The sequence below is a fragment of the Syngnathus floridae genome, chromosome 9 (genome assembly GCF_059516105.1).
Source record: "Syngnathus floridae isolate MCC-2025c chromosome 9, RoL_Sflo_1.0, whole genome shotgun sequence".
Classification (NCBI taxonomy): Eukaryota; Metazoa; Chordata; class Actinopteri; order Syngnathiformes; family Syngnathidae; genus Syngnathus; species Syngnathus floridae.
The window spans coordinates 10,352,278-10,377,260 of record NC_142421.1 but is presented as its reverse complement, the minus strand read 5'-3'; the positions used below and the strand labels follow the sequence as shown (position 1 = coordinate 10,377,260).

The 24,983-nt window shown below is 41.2% G+C and overlaps 1 protein-coding gene across 3 annotated transcripts in view; it reads right to left on the bottom strand.

Moving 5' to 3' along the window:
* The window catches only part of ptk7b (protein tyrosine kinase 7b), a 48,938-nt gene that overhangs the window by 8,240 nt on the left and 15,715 nt on the right, over nucleotides 1-24,983 (bottom strand). For all 3 annotated transcript variants that reach the window (XM_088385900.1, XM_088385902.1, XM_088385901.1), the window contains 6 exons: nucleotides 10,559-10,855; nucleotides 5,804-5,906; nucleotides 5,487-5,671; nucleotides 4,105-4,252; nucleotides 2,377-2,507; nucleotides 662-928 (listed from right to left, as the gene is read on the bottom strand). In XM_088385900.1, coding sequence (XP_088242026.1) covers nucleotides 662-928; nucleotides 2,377-2,507; nucleotides 4,105-4,252; nucleotides 5,487-5,671; nucleotides 5,804-5,906; nucleotides 10,559-10,855 — 1,131 coding nt within the window. The remainder of the gene's footprint in view (nucleotides 1-661; nucleotides 929-2,376; nucleotides 2,508-4,104; nucleotides 4,253-5,486; nucleotides 5,672-5,803; nucleotides 5,907-10,558; nucleotides 10,856-24,983) is intronic.

Sequence of the window (24,983 nt, the reverse complement as noted above, 5' to 3'; positions counted from 1 at the left end):
TCTCTCTCACACACACGTTATAATTGTAACAGCCAAATGATCAACTGTGTGGCAGCAACCAAGCTTGACTCAACTCCATATATTCCTTGTGTATCTAATAGAAAACTATGTGCTGCTCTAAGGCATTATTAATTGTGATCCTTTGTTGCATTAACAAAAAAATATATGCATTTGTATCAAAGTTTACATTGTTGATTTATAGCAGGTGTTTTTGTATGTGTTGCATTTCAACATCTGACATGCACTGCAGATGCGCTGGCAGATCTGATTTACATTGGATTAATAAATGCATATTGGATAGGACATTTGATTTCTTTCGCTGTTTGTGCTTCAATTATATTCAAACTGTTTGCTACACACACACACACACACACTGTGTTCACTGTGTTATGGCAATGTGGTGCCAATGACTTGGCAATATTAAAGTGAGGAGAGGAACTTCCTGGGTCAACCCATAGCCTTGTCAAATAAGCCAGTGGTGTTTTTCTTCCATCATGTGGCATTAAATATACAAATAAAAAAGTGGACCCGACCCCGGATAAGCGGAAGAAGATGGATGGATGGATAAAAAAGTGGATTGAGTCATCATTGAGTATGATTCTAATTTCTTATAAATAATGGTCAACCAGTGTGTAATGTATGGAGATTGTTTTGGACTCACTGGCCACAGTGAAGTTAACTTCCTGTGTCCTGCGGCCTGCCTTGTTTTGAGCAACGCAGGTATAGACTCCAGAATCTCCCGCTTCCGTTGGACTGAAGACCAGATCCGAGCCATCCTGGTACACTCGTCCCTCTGTGGGCAACCGCTGACCGCCTCTCTCCCACCAAACTTCGGGCTGGGGTCGCCCCCGTGGGGCGTTGCAAGGGACCCGCTGCAGGGTGTCAGCTGTGAAAACCTCTGACGTCTTGGACTTCATGTCATCAATCTCTGTTGTGTAGAGGAGAAGGGAACAGAACTGTGACACGACAGACATTTTAATATTTGTGATTCATAACCATCAAACTATCTTCTGATTTGATTTGGAATAAATCGCATGCCCTTGCCTACAGTATATTTTAATCTGTTGACAGATTTCCGGTATTTTACTGAAACTCACCACCCCCCCAGTAATTCAAGAACAAAGGGAACAGTAGGAGACTGAGAATATAGGTTGTTTTAAGTAAGAGAATTAAATGAACAAGGGTCTTTGTGAGGTGAGCCATATTAAAGTTGTCAGCAGCTATACAGCCAATGGAGTGTGATCTTTGCTACAAAGACCCACAAGACCCCACTGTACTGTATGAAACATTATGGGGTCTTTTTACCTAATCATTAATATTTTATTGGGCAAGGAGAGTCAAGTTGGTCACCAGCTCCAACTTTTTCCCATCAAAATGTGAACAGAGGAAAATGCACATACTGTATTGCAGCAGATTAAAGAGAGGCTGAGCTGGGAAAGAAGGAGATGGCTGGGTATTTGGGCTATGAAATGAATGAGGTGGAACTATGATGGAGAGACTGTTTAAACTTGTCACCAAATAATGACTTCTATTGTGACACAATCCCCTTTAATGCCCGAAGGGATTACCATCAGATTAGGTGAATTAAGGTATTTAAATAGAGCTGCGGTTCATTGGGTTAAAACTCCAGATGCGGTCTTATTTCATTGAACCAAAAAATAGAAGTTTGAGAGGGGAAACATTCCTCGGGACAGTAAAAGAAAGAAATTCCTGCCTTAAGCGGGTTCAAAATATTTGACTTGCATGTGCTTGCAAGACGAATACAATTCAGCCTGGCCTTAAACTGCAACAGTCATTGAAGTCATTTTTCAGTGGTTCTGTTCAGAGCTCATATTGCACACTATCTGTGCAATATCGTATAACAGTTCTCATGTGTCTAGACAATGTTTCGATTGCACTGCTGAGTCAGGCAGTTTTTATTCTGAGTGGGTGTATTTATTTACACAATGGAATTTCAAATACTGCAACTCATCATATTTATTGTCATTCCAATACTATTAAAATTGAATGACTTAATGGGGGTAAAAAAAAATAATAATTGCATTTTGGTTCAGCGGGATCTGATTATCTGAATGGTATATTTTCATAATCTCATAGGCGGAAAGTGTCAATTGTTCCATACTGATGTTATGATCACTAGCAAACGTGATAGGCAAAACACACAAAGAGGAAGAGTGTTCCAGCATGAGTGAGAAGAATACAGCTGGACCGGATGCTGATAAGGAAATGTGATTATCTGGCTTAATGTGGCTCAATGAATGAGCAGAGCGATAGATACTGTACGTAACTGAAATGCCCTCACGTCACACCCTCAGATACAGAAGGTGTTTATCTTCAAGCAAATCAATTGCTGGAAATGTGGATGTGTGTGTGTACCTGCAATGAGTAGCGAAGCCTCGTGTGTGACTTGGGAGCCGCCGACACCGCGGCCAACACACTTGTACAAGCCCGTGTTCCTGGGTTTGACCTGGGTGATGAGCAGTGACCCATTGGACAGCAGGAATATACTGGAGGGGAAAAAAACAAAAACATATAAACCTCCACCAACTCAATCATTATTCTTGCCACCAGTGTACCAGAAACATCACCAGAAGCCCCCAGTACACTAATGGATGCCAAACAGGGTTTCCTAACCGTGCTGACTAAGGGAAACATGTGGTGCACCAAGTCAGTTGTAATTAAGGCAAATAAATTCCCTCAACACAATATACAGATAAGTGTCCTACATAGCAAGTTATTTTTAAAACGTCTTGTGATGTTGGAGGCCCATCCTAATGGCCCAATTTGACCTCTGGCAGGCTCAAGTCATTCAGTGGCACTGACAGACAGGGTGGGGATTAAATACAGGCTGACTGTGAAGTCCACATCTGGCGTGGATAGGCAAAAGACAAAAGTACAAACAAGTGAAAATGGAACCAGCAACTTTTACTAGCGAGGAAAGACTTTCTACAAATAACATGCATGTTCATGTTGATGGGGTACGTTGTAATTTTGCGACAGTGATATAATTACTAGTGTGCCCAAGTAAGGTTTAAAAACTATTTTTATTTGACTGATGAGTGAACTATATAGTCCACCCGTGTACTTCGTATTCCAGAGAAGACTCTCCCAAAAGCTTTTTCTCATAACATCTCTGTTCAAAGAAGTTTGGAAGTGCAGCTTCAATGGAGATTATATTCAATATATTGACAAAGACAGCAGACGTTTTTCATAGCGACATAAAATACACACTGGGAAGTGTTTTCATGCATTTTCCCCCAGGGAGAGGGTTTTATGCTCGCAAAACTGCCTTGGTCATGCTTTTTTTAGTAATATTTTATGTGCCAAAAGCACGATTGGGGTGTGGTACCCAAGTGATGATGCAGGGCTGTATTTTTCTGCCCTAATCAATAAACATAAAACAGGCTACTTTAGAGCCCTGACTTGAGTGCTAATATTCCCACTGTCGAGTCACTACTACCTCGGTGATGTGTGAAGATTGCACACCATGATTACAATCCTAGCTCTATTTTCTGCAGGGATGACATGACTAATAAACCATTGGCTGGATAAACAAAGCCCCATTTATTTCCCATTTACAAACTTGCAGTTATATCAAAGTGCGGCCCATCTGCTCATGACTCTTATCAGTAAACCATGAGAAACATAAACTGACCAGTAATTATTAAAAAACTTAAATCATCCAGCAGGCCAGATTTTTTTTCCCACAGCTGACCTGCAGGCTTGCTTTTTGACACATGTGATTGAACACGTACATGTTTATATGGTACCTGCTGGTAAGATGATTGCAGTTTGATAGGCTGGTAGGAACGGTCATGTCGAAATGAAGTACAGCAGGTAGCAAAGGAACTTTACAACATTCTTATTAGTTTCAGTAATAACATTCTTTAATGTGCAATTCATCTCGAGCCTGAGCTGCAGAACAAAATGGAAGCTGAAAGTACCACTCCAGGGTTCCAGGTTATGATACTCAAGGGAATGGACCGCAGCTACGCAGTAAAACAAGTAGAGCTGATTCGGAGAAGGTGGAATTTTAAACTAAGGCGAGGGAACAATGTGGCAACGGAGGGGAAAAAAAACTGGGATATTGCAGTAAGGATTTACCGAGTTTTGTTAACCAGCAGCTCGCTTTCATGGTACCATTCCAGAGCGGGAGGCGGCACGGCTGTAAACTGGCAGTGGAAGACAGCTTCTTCGTTCTTCAGAACCACCTGGTCCTCGGGAGTGACGACTGGTCGAGGAAAGCTCTTATCTATAAAAGAGGCAGACAAACATCTCCATGATTATATCTGCGGGCTTTTGGCCACCAAGCACTACCGCATGCGTGCGCTTATTAAAAAGTGCCAACAGCCCCCAGGTGCTGGTTTATGTCAGCACCTCCGGGGCCCACAGGTCGACTTAATTAGGTCACTGGACCATTGACCAGAGGCTTATCAGACCATCATTTTTATGACAGCTGGAGCACATAATGGGACTGTCTGTTGTACAGGGGGGGGGGGGGGGGGGGGGGAAATCCTTGTATTTAAATTAAAAGCATTTTTTGAACACCCTGAAATGTATGATATTGTATTATGAACTTATCAGTTGATTACTGTAGATGGCATTTTCTTCAAAGATATATAGTAGCTCTCCAATAAAAGATTTTTTTCATATGTATTGATATATTTTTAAGTAGAGTAATAAGATTCAGCCGAGAAAAATCTGGCTAAGGGCTGATGAACAGCGAGACCACAAGAAATATCAAATTTACACATTTAAATCAGAGATGTAAAAAACATGTTAATGATATTTTCTTTGGGTTCAGATTGAAGACAAAAAAATAAAAAGGAACAGGAAAAAAAAAAACTTTCTACCGTATAAGATAAGATTTCAAAAGTTGAGTAACGAACATGCTTCACTGGAGATGTTTGAAAACTCAGCATTAGTTATCTTGGTTATATGTCCTTCAGCCATTTTTTTTTTTTTTTAAAAGTACGCAATTACTGTAGGGGAAGTCAGTAAGTCTGCCCAATGATCAGACATGGCAAGAGAGCGGCAATGACAGTTGCAAAAATGATTTATGACAACTCACGATAATTACCGAAGACGTTTATTTAAATGCGTTCTTGTTTTTTTTTTAAATCATAAGCTAGGAACTGATTTAAGTCATATTACAGTCATCAGCAAAAAATTCCCAGTTGCCACATAAAAGAGTGAACTTGTAAAATTAAAGAGCTCATCTTTCATTTCTGGCTATGTCCAGAAACGTATCCGATTATAGGCCATGATAGCGTACAGAACCCTCATATTATACACGCGGCCCACCCAAGAACTTTATGACGAGACGGTGATGACACAGAAAACTTGCTCAAATCTGTCAAAGTTGTCTCAAAGTGAAGCCCTATGGCAGTATTAAGGGTGGTTATGAGGTAACCGGAAACTCAACACAAAAACTGTCAAAGCCAACAAACGACGTAGTCCTACTTGTAATTGGGTGTAGAGCTCACCGATAATGTTGAGAGTGAAGTTACTGTTGCTGCAGACATGTCCGGCTGCGTTCTTGGCACAACAATAGAACAGACCGTTGTCATCTGGAGTGGCGCTCTTGATTGTGAGCGTCCGCTCCTTGTTGTTGATTTGATGGCTCTTCTCAGTCAGTTTAACCCCATCTTTGAACCACTGGCACGTCGGCCTGGGAGTAAGATGTGAAATAGGGATGAGGAAAAGGCGGTGAAGCGGATCAATAAAGAAAAATGGAACATTAGGCTATGACAGAAGGAACTTCACCATTCCTATAAAACAGTGATCTTGGGGTGAGACTCACCGTGGGTGTCCGTCAATGTGACAGCGAAGCGTGACGGGGGCTGAGCTCTCAATTTCCCCTTCTGAGATGGGCTCCTTTAATGTCACGCCACCGCTTTCTAACCCTAAAAGAAAAACAGCAAAGATGTCAAGTCAGAGAAAAGCAGACAAGAAGTTAGAGAGAAATTGTCAGGTTGATACATTGAGTTAAATGCTCTCCTGTTATTCCCTGTCATGGGACGTATATGACCCAGTAGGCCTGCAAGACTGACACTAATGGCACATCATATTGACAGCAAGGAAAAAAAAAAGGAACTGAGGATTCTTAACTACCCCATGCAATGTTGAATATATTGATGCACATTATTCTCGTTATATACCTGTCACGTTTCTTGGAAAACTTAGAGGTACAATAAAATCAAATGATAAGGACAATGGGTCAATTAATGTTCCCTGAACTTTTACCATGAGAAAAATAAACTGACTCTTACTGTACTCCTCTTTCAGACAGCAAAGGGAGGAGCGAAAGCCATAGGAGAGTGTCATGAAACCTGATCTATTGAGTCACAGATGAAAGTGAACAATGTGGATGGAAAGAAATCAATCCTCAGGTCCACCTGAATGCGTTATATGGAAAGATTGGGGGTTTGGACTTGAAGTAAAGCAGAATGATTTCTCGTTTTACGACCAAAATAGCGATTCCAGACGAAAGGATCATGAGATTGCCAAAGCTTAGATTTTTTTTTTTTGCAGTGCTCCTGGCTCACCCAGAATCTGTTACATGTTTATCAACTGCAGTATTTCACACGCAAAAAATGAATTGAAATTGCAAAATCTGTTACAAAATTCCCAATTCAATCTTTTCCTGAAATCATTCATCTTTAAATTGAGGGCTTTGCCTGAAATGTTTGCATTCCTATTTGAAAACAAAAATAACTGATTGTTTTATGATGGACTCAAAAACTTGGGTCTACTGGATTTATCACATTCTAGAATTCCAGCCACGCCTGAAGCTACATGCTTCATACTGTTTACGAACAAAGCACCAAGAAATGTTAATAATTCAGAGGCTAGACATATTTTAAATTCATTTTATATAAACTGACACAGTTATTTTTGTTTGGGTTGCCCTTAGTCATTCTTTCCGGACTGTGGCTGACTAGTGTTAGCAGCCACCGCTCTTTATATCATCTACTAAATATTCATGGCATCACCTGAGACAGCCGTGAAGAGACAGGAGGAAAGCGACTGAGGCGCTACAGGGAGACCTGTCAATATTAATATGCTCCCACTAAATAGCCTTAACCCACCCTTATCTGAAAGCCAGTACCGTGACCAAAAATGGCACACATCTCCCAATAATTTACATACTTTAGTGTGCGTCTGTCAATGACGTGCGTTTGCATGCTGTGATGAGTGAGATGCAGCTCACGCTGCAGTAAGCGAGAGGAAATATCCAAGCGCCCTCAAGCATGCTTGTTGTGCGCACACGTCTGAAAGCCTTTGACAACTATGCTAATTGTCCGTCTCGGTCAAGGTCGCTCTGGTGAAGGGAGGTGAAGGCTAAACAGGGATATCAGGCCAGACGCATTGGTTTTTACTGGTTCAAAGGGACTTTAGGGCTCCGACAAAAAACAGATGGCGTAAACGCTGAATGTCGGAAAGAGTTCAGTTCATGACTATCAGCATGTCGGACTGAGTCAAAGCTTGCTTGCAAATAAAGGCAGTTGTTTAAACCTGCCTAGAAAAACAGGTGGGCGTTGGATACAAGTGGTTTCTAACACTTTCCTGTGAGTCAGTGTTTATTTTTTGGGGATTTTTATTTTTTCCTACACCGTCATCAAGTAAATGTGCGGCAAGCATGTGCATTGAGAGGAATCATGGCCCACCGTTGACCTCTGGTGTACAAAAAGCTATTCACAAACACAATAAACTATTGACACATTGGAATTTATTTCACCATCCCATTATTTTGGTTGAAGCTTGAACTAGATTTCTTCACACTTGCACATTCTAACACTTAAGTCCTTAGCTCAGGTTTCTGCAGCTGTCCACTTGACAAACAGAAGGCAGTCTTTCATAACCCATTAAGAGGGACACATACCGGTACTTGCTCATAATCCATAACAGAATGCATGACTAAGTGAGTGAGTGTGCCCCTTAAAAACCATAACCAAGGTTGTATAATCATTATTACGTTGGAAGCGGAACAGGAAGACAGATCAAATCAAGGATGATAACAGATCAATTGAGAGGATGTTACTGTTGGGGCAGGAATTTGCGAGTGAGCTTGTTTGTTCTCACCTTCTGAAAAATGCCATGGCGGATTGTGTTACACGGGCGAGGTATTCCGGGCTTTGTATTTGACTGGCAGTACCATATGTGTATGTAAATGAAGACCGGACCCATGCTGTGAAAAGGATGGATAAATAAAAAATGAAGGCCAGGGAAAAGTGTGGTGTCTCATTTGATCAGCTCCGCTTGACAAAGGCCAACAGGCCGACAACTTTAAATTCAATCAGCAACCGGAGATGATGTTGCTGTCACAAGGTAGAGCACAAGGGTGAGGCTGATGAGCAGCTGCGTTTTGTCAGCTCATGTGAAAATGCAAACCAAATGTAGGCGGACAGATGGACAGGATGCGAGCTAGTGGACCCGCACTAGATATCTGTAAGGATGCCTTAAGAGCACACATGGCTCTGACTAAAATGTAGGTTAGGGACACTCGAGGTGATTAGAGCAAGACGACGTGTGCTTCGCCCAGTGCAGGTTTTGCAGATTGAATAGTGAGCGCAAAAAACATCAAGTGTGTTTCTAAAGTCTTGCCAACGCATGCTACAGATTTCCAGAGTCCGTCTGCATGTTGCTCCATGGCGTCCGGCGAAAGGACCGACAAACATGCTGACAAAGACGAGGCATGGCCCCGACACCTTTGACGGACGCGTCTCGCCATGGAGACCCAATGACCAGGCAGGTCAAAAGGACGGAGGGGGGGCTGAACTCCTATTAGTGAACACAGAGGGGGATAATTACTCTGAATAACTCTCAACTGACAAGATTTGCTTACCCACCATTGAGAGCAAGATAAATTAACTCTCTCCCTCTTGCCAGAGGCTGGGGTAGGGGAGTCGGGGGAGGGTGGTCAGGATAAAACCCCACTGTGGTACAGTACATGTAGACCGCCCTCCCCCTCCCCCTATAGCTTATATTTACCACTACGCACGCAAAGTAGCATACACATGAGTGAACACTCCAGTAGAATTAGAGCCAGAGGGGGTCTTTAAAAGCCGTGTGGGGCTTTATCACCCGTTAAATATATGTTGGGGAAATATGAGAGCATTTGTCATAACACGGTTTGATCTATGTAAAGTGATCCATAGAGAGAAGCTAACCTGCACATCTTGACAAAGACAAATGAGTTGATGCAGTAAAACAAGCATGGCATACAAATTCATGGCGGAGGATTTATTACTGAAAGCTATTTTATGATATCAGCAAAGGAACATCTAAATTGCAAGATGAAGATGATACAGTATTTAGTAAGTCATATTCCATGAAGCTGAAAGCTAGTTTTTTTTCCCCACAAATTTGAAGCCTCAATTTATATGATTACAGAGTTTTTTTTTTTTAAATTCTGTTTTGGCTGAATTGTTAACACTAACAGCAAAAGACAAATTTATATATAAATTTACTGCACAGGCTCAACTGAAGGTTCCCAGAACAGATTCCGTTTGACTATGAAGGTTTCACTGGAATTGGTCTGGGTGGGCTTTTTAACTGGTTTACTATTTGCACATATTTACACTATGTGAATCGTAATGCACTTCACTGTTAAAAAGGGATTACACTCGTCTATAAACAAATGGGAGGGGAAAAGGTTCTAAATCTTCACCCTGCCATGTAATGCATGGATATGCTAATGCCACCAGAAAGAGTTGTTGACTAAAAATGTCGTGAGAGCTGGTCTTTCATCATGTCCGACATGTTTGCTGAGCTTTATTAACACACCGGATCATTTTTAATTACACCACATTAAATCTGCTGCTTTGACATTAGACAAGCTTTCGAAAATGGATGAGTTTCTTTTGGCAACAACACAATTGAAGTTATCGCTCCTTCAGTATGACTGATTGTTTGCAAATAGGTCTTTTTCATTGTAATCATGCTCCGCCACAAAACATAGAAAGAAAATACTTGTCTGAATGTAGTGAGGAAACGGAAAATGCAATATTCCAACTGGAGGCGCTTCAGTCCAAACTAGTACCAAAGGTAGCACCACAATATGTGACCAGCTTGTTTATTTCAGTTTATTTCTTCTAGACAATGATGTCTGGCTATGTTGTAAATTTAGGAAAGAGACGGAGTTTTGTGCCTGCTTCTGAAGGAGCCTTCACGATAATGACGCAAAAAATCCCAACTAAGCTAGAAGGTAAAAGCAACTCCATAATGTCCAGTCTAAAGACACATGGGAAAAGAGCAATCCAATAAAAAACATTATAAGCAACAAGAAACACATGCTGGCTGGCACTCCTATCCAGTTTCAATTGGGCAAAGAAGAGGAAGCCTCAAAGGAAAAGGCAACAAAGTGGAACCATTCCCTCAGCTTTTTAGCCGCCACCTACACTGCAACTTTTGTCTCGCGTTCCTGATCCAGAAAGTGGACGGACGCACATCCTTTTTGCCATCATGAAACCCTGTCAACTGGTAATTTTCACACAGGAAAAGCAGGCGCTTTCAATGTGTAACTTCAGAACCTGGCCTGAAATGGAACACTTACATTTGATGTTGAAGGAGGCGTTGGTGGAGCGGCGAAACTCTCCCGTCGCCGCGTTTTGTGCCTCACACTCAAAATTTCCTGCATCCAGTCGGCGATCCACAGTGATGAATTTGAGATTGCTTCCCTCTTGGTGGCGGCGCTCGCTGTTTTCCAATCGCTGGCCATTGTGGAGCCACTTATAAGTGATGTCAGTCGGATCGCTGACCTCACAGCGGAGCATGGCGCTACGGCCATGCAGGGCATCCTGGGACTTGGGCTCCTTGGTGAACTGGATGGCAACAGCCTGGATGGATAAAACTGAGAGGAAGAAAGAGGGACAATAAATAACAGGAACAACTGACCTTGTGTGAGACATGACTAAACTACAACCGGCGACAGGGAGTGTTGTAATTTATGAGGCCGTGATTTTTCTATTCTAACACGTAGCTACACATACCCGCATACATGTACCAGTCATGTGCCATCAGTGAGCCCTCGAATGCGACACCAAGTGTTCTAACTCACATCCTCACGCACACTTGAATCTTTCATGACGTATCTACGAGGGCTGTGAGATACACGTTTGCTGCTCTATTTAACCAGAGCTCATTGGAAGAAACTATAGGTCACAGGTGTCAAACTCAAGGCCCGGGGGCCAGATACGGCCCACCACATCATTTTATGTGGCCCACGAAGACAAATTTGTGTGTCATTTCTAGAATTGCAAGTTGTCTTCACTTTGAATATCTTTTTTTTTTAAATATTTGACCAGTTTTTACTCGTCTGATTTGAAAATTAGTTATTTGTCAGTTTGTTTTGTAGCTTTTACTGTATATAATATGAGGTGCTCATACATTTATTTGGATTGACAGTCATAATGGCCCTCCGAAAGAAGCTATGAGTACAATGCGGCCCGCAAAAAAAGTGAGTTTGACACCCCTGCTATAGGTGAACCCTGAACCAAACCTCTAAAAACACAATACAACCAGTCATTTTAATATATGTCATTATTTTGTGGTTGTGGTGGATTTCTTTAATTTGAAACAGAGTAAATGAATTTTTGTGGACACTTCACTAACATTTGCCAGATCAGCACAATACCGAAAGTTCAATGCTCTAGTCGTGCTTTGACAAAGATTTGAGTTTCAAGTTTCACAAAATGTTTTTTTAGTGCTGTTGTGTATATTGCAGTGGTGTAAATTTTATTTAGCTACATATTAAAAACATTCCTCAGCATCAAGTCCAGTTGGTTTCACTATGTTTGAACTTTAGTAGTCATCTTTCTTCGTGTTCCAACACCTACCTCAAAGGACCTCTATAATCTTTCAAGGGAGTTCTCATCTGCGAGTTAGCATACCTGATGTCAACTTTGTTATCATAAGGAACGGTTCACTGCTAAGAGCTGATGAAGCGTACCACCAGCAGTGTGTGGGTGTTGTGTGTTATTGGAGGAGGGATGTGTCTGCACATATTGGAAAACTTGGAGCCAAGCCATGTGAGAAATATTCCAATCAAGTTAAAAGAGCTTCTCGCAGTCGATGCAATACCTCAATGTTTGACCCACGCCACCCCTCAAAAACGTAGTGTCCTATTCCTCATATGATGAACACGCAAACTAAAATCTGCGAGAGAACTGACAGTACTCGAGAAAGACTTACATTCGCTTCAAAGAGAAGTAATCAAACTAAATGAGTGGAGCAACAGCAAATTGTGAAAAGGGTTTTGTGCAGAGAGGAGAAAAACTACAAGTGCAGTAAAAACGAATCACACCTCCTGCAGATATGACACACGTTGCACTGGTCAAGAAAGAGAACTTCATAACATTGCACAGAACATTTCTGTCAAGCCATCCAAAAATATATTTGTTAATTTTCCCCATGGCCAAAGAATGGAAACCGTAACATACTTACCACTACTTCCCACAATGTTTGGGCATCCTGCCGAGTACAACACTCTTTAGAGGCTATGAATTTGATTTGTGTAAAAATAGGACGAGTGAGCATCCTAACATGCAGTTCACATAACAACAACAAGGCCTCGATGCCAGGCATGCTGCTGAGTTGTGAGACAGCCAAGTTCCCCCAAGCTAAGTCACATTGCCAAAGACTACAGTATGATATTCGGTGTGCCATTTTGAAAAGTAGCGTAAGAGCTGTGGAGTGACGTTTACGTCAAACTATTTGATGTCTGTGTGAGTGCACGAAGGGAATAACTTCCAGGAAAAGTCCCTGCAGAGACAGAGAGCACACAAAGATGAGGTGTTTACACCAACCGCACGATGAGTGACGAGAGGCGGAGGGTGATGAGGCACCGTCTATCACATTTGAGGACGTCTGCCGAGTTCACAGTGCTGCAGCTCGAACCAAGAAGGGCAGGTGCCATGACCTACATCTTTGAAGCACACTGAAGCCCTGCCTGTCTCATAGGGACACCCACCAACACACTTTAAAAATAGATGCATAATATAATTGCATGTACAGAGGGTCTCCCGTCTTTCTTTGCCTGTGCACCAGATTAAAATCTGTAATGTCGCTCATGCGCTTCTCTGTGAGCACGTAAGGAATGCTCGGACTGAGTGCACAGAGGCACAAGACACACAAAGAGATAAGCAAGACAAACAACATCCTAACTTCTGAGGGAGCTTCAAAGTGTGGGGGGTTGAAAGGGAAAATTTGAGTGATAATGCGGGAACAAACGAGGATTATGACTACCAGACTTGTGAAAATGAGGTAGCATTGGAAAAATTGCGAAACAAAATTACAGATGTCATTCACACTAATCTGATAAGTTGCAGATGTTGACGTTTAGTGTGTAATTGACTCGGGGGTAAAGGGTTTTACTATTATTTTAGTTTTCGATTAATCCATCAATTATTTCCTTGCTTGATCCGATTTTATCCAAAAGATGGCTGTCGGGTATGGCTGCATCTGAAGCAAGCAAGCAAGTCTTTAATGAGCATTCAAAGGGTGCAACGCTGCTGATCACAGCTCATTTGGGATCTGAGTAATTGCCACAGGGCAGAAAAATAATATGTACAAGAACACGCTAAACATCACGAGTACATAAATACAATGCCTTTACAATTTTTACACAGAATCCAGTCGCTTGTGGAAAACTGACAGTCATAGTACCAAAGAATCAAAATACGTCATCGAGTGGTTGAGTTACAATTTCAGGATCCTTTCCAGACACTCCTTGTAGGCCACCCATGGAACGACTCCTCCCTTTGTTTCCCTAATCTGCTGCTATGGTGACCCAAAGCCCAGAAAATTAATGGATGGGAAAATTGGCTTTGCAACTACAAAAGCTGAGTGGGTACTCCTGGCTATTATAGGGATCGATATGCACTTTCCGGGAATTGTTTACAATAACACACTAATGCACCGGTGAGAGAAGCAAAGCAGGTCGTATGCAATATTAAGATCCAGTGCGATGAAAGTAACTGGCAACAAAGTGGAAGTAAGAAGTAGGTTAAAGACTGATGGCTGATGCTGAGCGGATAAAATGTCTACGCAGGGGGATTCACCTCCTCGATTCACTGCACCAATGACCCCATTAAGCTTACTTTGGCTGACCACCGCATCAGGTGGAAGTCACCCTCAAGTCGACTTGGTACATAAATTCACCGTACAAGGATCAGCATGAGTTAATACCGAGTTCAGTCATGCCTGTTAGCAAACACTGACAGAAGTTGCTGACTTCACGTATCTGAAAAATTGCACAGCAGTGCAAAGAAAACCGAATATAAAAAAAAACATCATTTGAAGAATCTAAGAGGATGAGTTTGCGTTAAGAGTCATTTTGTCTCATATTCTCTCCATTATGGAGACATTTGGAATAATGGTGCTTATGGTATTTGTTTTAGCAAGTTACGGCCCAGTGATAACAACAAAAATGCGAATATTGAAGCATTACCCATATCAAATATCGACAATATGTGGGTTATCTGAGTGTATCATGTCAAAACAAGGCGAGCTCATAGTTGTGTTTTCCAGTAACATGATGGTGGAACAGACTCTTGGTTTCATAGAAATCAGCCATGCTGATGCATTGGCTGGAATAACCGCCATTACTGTGCTCGGATGTTTATCGCAAGGACATTACAGCCACCGACTGGCACACACTTTTAAAAGCCGAAAACATTAACCTACTGTTTACACTAGCGGCAGCATTGAATGGAATAACCGCCATTTCTGTGCTCAGATGTTTATCTCAAGGACATTACAGAGACCGACTGGCATACAATTCTCAAAGCCCAACACATTAGCCCACTGTTTACACTAGCGGCAGCAGTGTACACATCGCGTCAAGTACCAAGAATTTCAATCATTCACAAAGATTTTCTGCCACTGATAACAATGAACAACCGTCAACAATGATCAGGTTTACATTTGCAAACTATACTTCAACCAGCACAAGATCAATATCACCAGATAAAATGGGCAACCTGTTACCAAATACTAAGCATGAAAACAAGTAAAATATTTGACACGTTCACATCAATATTCAACAAATCATGGATTTGACAAGTCATTCCCAGCTTGATTTGGAAGGAGAGGCAAGCAAAATTGTTTTATGCCTATTAGGAGGCAGCACAGGGGGCTTTCACTGTGAGCACTGAATGGAAAAGCTCCTATCCATTTTTTTTCAGAATGCGCGGAAATGCTAATGCATACAGCTATGGGAACTATTCTCTCTTTAAAAGCATCTACTCCGGTTGCCGGAGTGCCAGGAGCAGCAGACAGGACAGTGAACAACACGGTCAAGGAAGGAAAAGAAACCGACTGCCCGTGGCCAATTAATTCTCACTGGAGCAGTGAATGATGGAGCAGTGCTCTACTGAATCACTGAAGTGAAGACATGGTTATATTGTAATAGTCAGATATTTAGAAAGATGCAGAGTTGCTGCTGCACTGGAATGCAAAGTAAACGATATCATTTTAGTCAGTGGGGATGTAAAACGGAGTGAACCACAGAGATAAAAAAATATATATTAAGGTGAAACTGCTTTGTATATAGATTTGGGGAAAATGAGAGCCATTTGAGCTTCTATTGAAGTGCTTTTTATAACCACCAACCTGAAGCCAATACTATGGTTCCTTGCAAAGTTGAGTGTCAACATTGGCTTGGTACTTCCAGCAAGAACCTCACAAAGAAATCAGCAGAGCATGAAGCTGAAATGTAGCCCAAACAAAGAGGTCAGGTGTCCTTAGTTATCTTGACAGAGGAGATGTTTAACAGGAGACAATCAGACCAGGTACGTCTTTGACAAACCATTGTAACCAAAATGACAGTTAAGTTCACGATAGACTTGTCTCATTATTGTCATTTGTGGGCTTTTGTCAACAATGTTTAACTAAAACTTGCAAAACAGAGGGCACCATTAAATCCAACATAAACACTGTTAAATGTGTGTACCAACCATGAAAATAATCAAGAGACATGATGAAAGAAAAGCGTCTTTTCTTGAAAAAGCATTAGTCATTACTGTTAAATAAACATTGATTTGACAAGTCATTCTCTAAGAAAATTTTAAATTGCGGTGAATCTACAATATCTAATAAATTACAAAAAAAGTCGAAATACCATATTTAGAAAAATTACAATACGTTAAAAATGTGTTTTTTAAAGATGGTAGTACTGTTCTTCATTATTGCCACCGAATGAGCGGTAATAATTCATGTATATTTCAATCACATGTTAATGGCTTAATTCTGATTGTCTAGAATCAACGGTTGACTTCAAATGGAGCGCACTACTTGGTTGTAAACGGAAGCGGTGTTGTCGATTCAGTCTCAACTAGAGGTTGTGGTCTAAAGAAGAACATAACAGCTAAGGCCTACATCCACCTCCTATGAGACCACACCTCGGGGCAGTATTATTCCACTCAGTACAACTAGTTAATTAAATCCCAGTACATCATACGAGACAAGGGAAGAGCTAAGACTAGATAAATGGAATTCAACCTTGAACAATGAAACGCCTCAAAGAAAATGTATAAAAAGAATTCCCAGTTGCCTCAATCCAGATCGTCTGTACAAAGGTACCTGCTTTTACGATTTTAAATCAGCAGGAGACATCATGGTGTTCAAGCCACTGGTCATGGAGCAAAATTCAACTGAAAGAGGCTAATTTTTTTTCCCAGCATCACGGGTATGCATACCTGTTATCATTTTGCAATCCATGCTCTTATTGTACTAGATAATTGCCCTGGGCTTTGGTGCAAAAAAAAAAAAATAAATAAAGGCCAAGCTTATGTATTATGATGAAGCTTATAATGAATGAGAGCGCTTCCATTTTCTGCATGGTGTTCTCCTTTGTACCACTGACAGCAGGCGACAACCTCTGCACCAATGATCCCAATTCCCTTGCCTATTACCAGGCAACACTGGCATGGCAACCAGTATGCAAGATCTCCGGGTGGACCAAAGCCCATAGCATTTTGCTCTGCTCTTGCTTAGAAACCGTAATCTGTATGTGATCTACATTCTGAAACCTGATACTAACAGTCAAAAAGTCTTGTTTGCGAGTAGATTGATTTCTCATAAAAGCTTCTGAAGTTGACAAATGTATGTCAACCCTCCCACACGGTTTTCCAAAAGGACACATCCATCCTACTAAATTTTAACATGCCTGCACTCCTCACTTTTGCTAAGGAGGATGTGTTCCCACATGGTCTTCATTATAGAAAGAATAAAAAACAAAATACTGATGCAACAATGTGCAGAGGAAGTGGAACAGGCGTCAGTCATGAACACAATTACACTAGGAGACATCAAAGTTAACTCGGTGACTAATACAGTTTTGCGACAATGCACTAAGTGTAATAACAATAGATTTTTTTCAGTAATAACTTTAACACAGAAGATTGCGACCTCAACACAATGCTGTGCTATGCTATAAAATACAGGAGGTGTCTGCCTATGTGACAGCTGGCTGCACATGATCCATTTCATGGCAAATATGAGCACACATAGCTCATCACGTCCTCCTACTGTGTCCGTCCCTCCACACCTGCCTTTATAACCGTCAAGATGAATGTCAAAGCGACATCTAAAATACAGTTCTACTAAGTCCGACCAGATTTCAACACCCACTCATAAGAGGCCAACTGTTGAAAAACAGTCTGCCTAATTCTTTGCCATGTAGCCGTTGAATCCTGGAGACAAAGGCGGGGTCGTCAGGTTGCGGGGGCAAGTAGAACAAAGAAATTTGACGGTGATTTACAAAGAACAACCAAATAACAGCAGTGAATAACCTTTGTGACATGCAGAGAGGTGTTCTCAAAGGAGCCATGGGTATTATTACCCAGGCTAGGCAAGCCTTCTGAAGCTGCCGCCATCCTGAAGCACTGCTTTTTTGCCGACAGTGAATTTGGAAGCAATTATTAGATTAGACTGGATTAGGTTTTGCTCAGGTGAGGAAGACTGGGCTGTGTTCCGTCTCAAAAATTTGGCACTAATCTGATAATGAGACTTTTTAGTGGGAACAAAGAAAAGACAGACTACTATTCCCCCTTGTCTGATTTTTTTTTTTAACACACAAAGAGTCTACACAAACATGAAAGCCGTTTAAGTGCTCAAACTATCATGCAAATGGCCTGAGCAAAATTTAACAAGAGAATTTAGTGTAAAAAAAATATATATATATATAAACCACAGTAATGTCAAACATCTGGGGGTCACGCTCCGCAATATTTCCAAGATTAGGAACCAATGGTTGAAGTCTGTAGTGGAACCGAGACAGTAAGCCATTTGCATCCAGGCTAAACACATAAGTCTGATAAATGTTATGGACCAAAGAGTCCACTTTTTGAGTGGGCGATTTAAGAATCAAAGCTGGCTGCAAATTTAAATCTGTCTCGGTGGGATTTTGGACACAGTCTCAACAGTACAATATGGCCGATATCAAATACAGCAGAGGAAAGAAGTCGGGTACTTTTAAAAAGCATCACTTGAAAGCGTTAGGCGGTCGATCAGTGGACAATCTGGGAAGTTTGATACAATTTGGAAATCTTTATTTTTTTTTTTAAATTGATGATGCAATGTTTTGACACCAGTTTTAGCTGCTGATTGTGTGACTTCATGTTATTCATTCCTGATTACTGTTTTATATATCATTTAATCAATAAAAAAGTACCCCAAGTAGTACAGTACAGTACAAGTATAATGTGGAGACAAATGTCCGCAATAGTTTAAACAAAGCTGGCCTTCACAACCCAATCAGTTTCCAGCCATCTAGTTTGGCAATGCACATTCAGAGTCTTTTTTCCCTGTCATTATGGAACTTCATGAATGAAGTTTAATCTTTAGCTGTAGAAGCATATGGCTGGAAAGTTTTTGGCTGTTATCGCTACTCTGTTCACTGCAGGCGGTGGTGACTGATACCTTCACCTACTTCAGTCGTGTCCAAGCGAGAGCTAACAAAGAATGAGATAACAAATGAGCCTCTTCCTCACAATGCCCTTGACACATGCACACACATTCCTGAAAGCCCTGCCATACACATAGTTGCCACCCTCTTTAGACACTTTATTCGACTCAAATGTGAGCAGATGTTAATGTTGGCACAGGCTAATGTGGCAAACTTGGCATCAAGGTTGTTTCCAGTCAGCTCTTTGGTGTTAGTACTTTGCTTGCAGAATTTTGACAACTATGAATGAAGAAGACGGAATAGACTACTAATTGAATACATATTTAGCTAAAAACGTGTCCTGTCAATGGAGTCTTGTTAATTTGAGTTAAAGAGCTTGTCAGAACAATAGTGCAATATTTTCTCTCGAGACAGCATGGTTTTAAATGAACTTGTAAAGCACACATATTAATGTTGATGTTATGGTTTTCATTGTCATCCAGATTTGTAGTCATCGCTGAAGTCTGACATGAAATAAAAATTGATGAATCAATAAAATGAAAAGTGGGTGAGAAGACATTTTCATCTTTTGGACACAATATAGCTTGCTAGATTTTATCACTCTAAAAAGAACAATCTCGTTCCTGGAGTGTAAACAAGACTGCAGAGATTACACACACGTGCGATGACCAAATGTGTGAGGAAACCATTTGTATCTTAAATTTCAAACACCACTTTGATACCTTTGCATTTTATGGATGGCTCGGTGTGCTGCAGCGGGGACTTCAACTTCTCTGATCATTTGAATAACAGTAGTGGGGCAGGATGCAGCAGACCCCCTAACGTGCCTTAGCAATTACCTTTGACAGCTATGTTTGTATTAGCATACAGAGAGCGAGCGGCATGCACCCCACACACGAGTGGCCAAAGTAAAAGAAAAGGGCAAAACAGAAATATAAAAAATGAAACGCCATGAAATAAACCATCAAGAAAAACCTTGTTTTCTATTTCTATCCAAATACTCTTAAATATTATTTAATGTTTTACAGAAATACAGTCACCCTGCCTTATTCAATAACTATGGAGTAGACTACATTATCATCAACAAGCACTTATAGATTCCGTTACTTGGCAACCTGGGCCACTTGTCGCGTTTCCGCCCACTCAGCTAGGAATGAACACCGCCAAGGTGATTACGTCGCTTCTCTGAACGGTTCAACTGCTCAGCACTCGCCCTTCACACATTTTTTAAACATGATAGAAGTGAGGTAGCTGCAGTTGGACAAACTAAAACCACAATTATTCTTGGCATGTTTTTTTTTTTTTTTTTTTTTAATTAGGGGTCACTATACAGGAAATGGATTTCTACAGGAAGCTTAAAGCAGATGATATGTATCTAGTGGAGAAAAGCACAAGATAAAAACAGCCCGAGGCAGATATGAAAAGTATTTACATTTGAATTGATATGGTGGTGGGTTATATGATTCGTTAAATAGGATTCATCGGTGCAGAGCGTTATTAGTGTTCTATGTACACAACTGTTTTTAAAGTTTGGGGTCACACCAAACTTTTGAACGGTATCGTATGTGGAGTACTGAGTGGGATTCACACAAGGTCAGGTATCTGACATCAAACTGTTAGGAAAGTTCATTTGGAATCAAATCTGTTGACTATTTTTTTTAAAGGGGGAAAAATGTGAAACAGTCTGCACCCATTCAAAATCCACCAGCCCCCTAATCATTTTCCAGTAATTTGTGAAATGAGGACTGTATTGTAAAAGGATACATTCACACATCAACAACAACATAGTGACTTCCTGTCCTCGTAAATGTGGAGCGTACCGGAAAGCGTTGAAGCCTGACTGGCACAATGACCTCCCTCCGAGTACGCTGTCACTCACATTCTGGGAAGAGACCTCGCACTGCTGGAGATGCTGCAACCCCCACGAGACTTTGCGAAATGACACCTTTACAAGCTCACACACTCTGAGGCCACTAATTGGCTTGCCGTGACTATGTGTGAATACTAACTGGACAAGGGGGCAGCAGCTGTTGTTGTTATGGACAAATTCCCTCAAATGTGAAAGAACACGAAAAAAAAATATGCAAAAAAAAATGCCACGGGAAAGAATGCAAGTGGATCTGAACAAAAAGGGTGGCAGGAGCAATGTTGATATTCTGAATGTCTTAACCATGAGACCTTTGCCACCATGAGAGATCTGGCCATCCTGCTCACCCTGTGAACCTCACCGACGGGCTCAGAACACACTATATAATAGACACAGTGGCCTATTTATAAGGAGGATTAAGTAAAGAAAAAGTCAGCAGGAGGGCTTTTTATCTCTGCCAACACTTTCGGCCTCAGGGAAAGAGCCCATTCATATTACAAAACAGCACATACTACTGTAGCCTGACGTGATCAACACGGAGTTCAGCATGTGCAAAAAACAATGTTGGGAGGAGCTTGCATTTTATGAAAGACGGCGGCAGAAAGTAAATGCTCAAGGTAACATCATCCCAAATGTGGCTTTGGGGCACTGTGACATCATTGGAGCACTGAAATGATACAGAGAGAAACTAGGAATGCCAAGTTATTTTGTAACTCGGGTGCTAAAAGGTAAAGTAAATTACTCTGTCTTATCTCAGAACTACTCTTTGTGTCCAGGGGATCAAGCAGTTTCATTTCGTATCAATTACTGGTCTGGCATCTGACTATTTTTATAGCTTGGCCTCCAAAAGGTGTCAATAAAACCCACCATGTTGAGACCAGCACCAGCAATAATTACTACTTCGCTATCAGTTCCAATTAAAAAGCAGATGTGCACCATTGTACATCAATAGTGGAAACATGACCTCAGGCTTCAGAAACACTATGACCAGAATGTTCCATTTCTCAGCAGATAATCATTGCTTTCAATGCAAACCAACATTAGATCAACTTATAGTGTAAAACAGGAGTATCAGCCAACGGATCTGGTCTAGACCCCACTGCCAGACTAACAACCATACCGCGTATGTTCTACTTTTGATGGGATGGATGAGGCAATATGGGGAGTAACAAGTGGAGGAAAGCATAAACCCTTGAGCAAGGACTTTGACACATAGGTACTTGTTTGTTTTCATCTGACACTTCAGACGGACCTATTGATCCAAATGCGCTTTGCAGCTTGAGGTCTAGACCTAGACATGCCCCTTTTAATGGCCACTGGGCTAACAATGTGAGGGGGATGTGAGCAGCATAACAAAGAGCTGGACAAAAATGTACAGGAGAAGCCAGCGGATCACCAATTGTTTTATAACGCAAGTGTTAAAAGTCAGAAAAAGTGAAAGGCAATTAAAAAAAAAACACTCTGGGGTAATGGAATGAACCCCGAGTATATTCATTATGCCCCAACAGCGTCTTCCACCATTTCCATGGCAACCACAGAGAGACAGACATCTCCCTCCTGGGAGATTATGCCAAAGGTCAATTAAGGATAATTTATTTTTCTGGGGGAAGTGATGATCCTCCTATCTTCAAGTGGCCATTGGATGTAAAATTGTGTAGGGTAAAAGCAAGAATTCCAGTGGACAGTTGCAACTACATAATTGTTTGGGAAAAATACTTCGCCTCAATCCCGGGCAAATGCATTGATGAAAGTTTTGGGGGAATTGACTTAACTCCCCCAAGCCAAGACTGCAAACGAAGTCAGTCTTCACATATTACTAAAACAGCAGCACTCATGTGCTTGTCCAAACAAAATCAAACTCAGCACAAACACGGCCATATAGCTTACAATGCAATCCGTCAAACTCGGGAGATACTATACACCTAATTCAGGCAAATGACATTTACTGAAGAGTTATTTAGATGCTATCGGTGGCCCATGTCTTTTGTGCTAAGGGGATTAGCACCAGTGTGCCCCGAGCTGAAAGGCGCTTTTGTGCCTTCAATCTTTAGCGAGATGCTAGTGAGGTTCAGATGCCTGTGTGGAGGGTGTCAGTTATCAGGGATCCTGCCATGCCTTGCTAATCTCTGGCTCTGCAGAGCTCCTGAAACTATGCCAGCCTCCAGAATTTGCTCAAAGTAGGTGGACAATGATAGGTATTCACTATGAGAGCCACTAGACTGGCAAGCTCCTCTACTTTCGGGAGCCGTGTATGCTTGTATGGACAAGGGAAAGGTTGGAGGGCTCACCCACAACTGCTTTAACCACTCTATAAATCTCCCAAATTAGTATTTTTATAACATGGAGCTCATGGATTCAAATGTGTGGACACTGCGTTAAAGTTTAAGTAGTTGTTGCTTGGCTGTTAATATGTTTACCCTTTTCAAATCTAACACGGTAAAGGTCAGAACCAAAGTGAGAGTCAAGATGTCGTACTATGATGCGATGCTCAGAAATCCGTACCAACAAATAGGAAGCAAAATATAACTACAAAGCGAATCTATACATAACATGAAAGTTTCGAAATGGCCATTCAGATTCAGAAAAATAGGTCTAAACAAAACCCCTTCATGAAACTTTTTTAAACAAAGAAATTGACTATTCAATAATATGCAAACACGGTTGTTCCAAAATTAATGCAGAATTTCTGCAGGGTATACGGGTTAATGAAAAATTAGGTCACAGAAACACAGTACAATGAATTCACCAAATATGAGCACTGCTTCGCCCTCCCATCCCTTCTGAAGTCTGATGCTTTAATTAAATGGAGATGAGAAGGAGAAAGAAATGATAAGCAACAATGTTAATTAACATCTTGTGATGCTTGCCGATGAAGATTAAGATTGGGGAGTAATGTGTAAACGAAAAGAGGATTTCTTTTAAGAAAATGTTGAATTTATTGCTATCTGTCTTTTTTTTTCTCCTTAGAGTGCTCTTCTGAGTGGGAGAAGACCTCCTTTCCACTCAACTGGAAAGCAGACATGCCAAAGGGGAAATCGCAAATGCCTGGCTGCAGAACTTCAGAGTGGCATCTCATCTCCTCAGGTGTCCTGTTGTTCTGCTGGCCAGTTCAGTGGCTTGGGACGACCCTTTGCCAGTGATGCGGACACACACAATCAACCCCTTTCAAAGAAACAAAGAGCTAAGAGATTGTTGTCTAGTGTTTGTGACAGTAAAGTCTTTTTATATGTTTGAGCTTGAGGCCTAACTTAACCTGATTACATTTAAAGGTACACGCAACAAAACAAATTAAGACAACTCGAGGCGTCAAAATTAATCGACAACAAATCGATTAGCAAATTATCGTATTTTATTTGTAATTTACCATTTTGAACTAAAGATCGTTTCAATTCTCTCGTCATTCATGAAAGCAGACTGCTTTATCTTTTATGTTTAATCAAAACAAGACATTCACAAACATCTGCTTTTATTTAGGAAAACAATGACCATGAATCATTCTTGTGTGATAATGCTTAACGGTTGTTTAGTTGTTCTTTTTACATAATAAATAATACCAAATGATCAAAAATAAGTAGTTAATGCACAGTTATTGGGGAATTTTTTTCTGAGTACACTTTAACTGCAGTGGAGTGTCGCTTGGTCCCATCCCCATGCTATGTACAATGTCTCTTTTTAACGGAGCCTTCCACATGAAAGGAGTGAACTTAATTGCCTTATCTACAATAGAAACCACCCTGCAAGGACTTCCCATTTCCCCCGGCAATTAGGACTCACTTCCCTCCAGGTACTTGTGAACAAGACGTGGGGTCGCACTCATGTGGCATCACCGGCGGGCTCTTTCTGTCATCAGCTAACCTATCAGGCTTATGATGGTGTCTCGAATGACTTGTCACAACACGCATGTAGCTGGTAATGAAAGCAGAATGTCACATGAAACATTCAGATGACTCCGGTTGGTTGTAAAGCCAGAGCACCCCGTTCTCTCTGAGCGAGAACAGCGCGTCGCTATAAACAATAATTACACGGTGAGAAGCCTGGTTAAGCAACTATGCTTGTGAGCAGCCCTACTTTTTATGATTACAGCGCAATCATTTGAACTAATTACTTCCTGCTTTACACCCCCATCTTATATGGGTTGTGCACACAGAATGAACAATGTTTCACTTTTCCCAGGATAGAGGGAGTAATGGGGGAAGGAAAAGGACT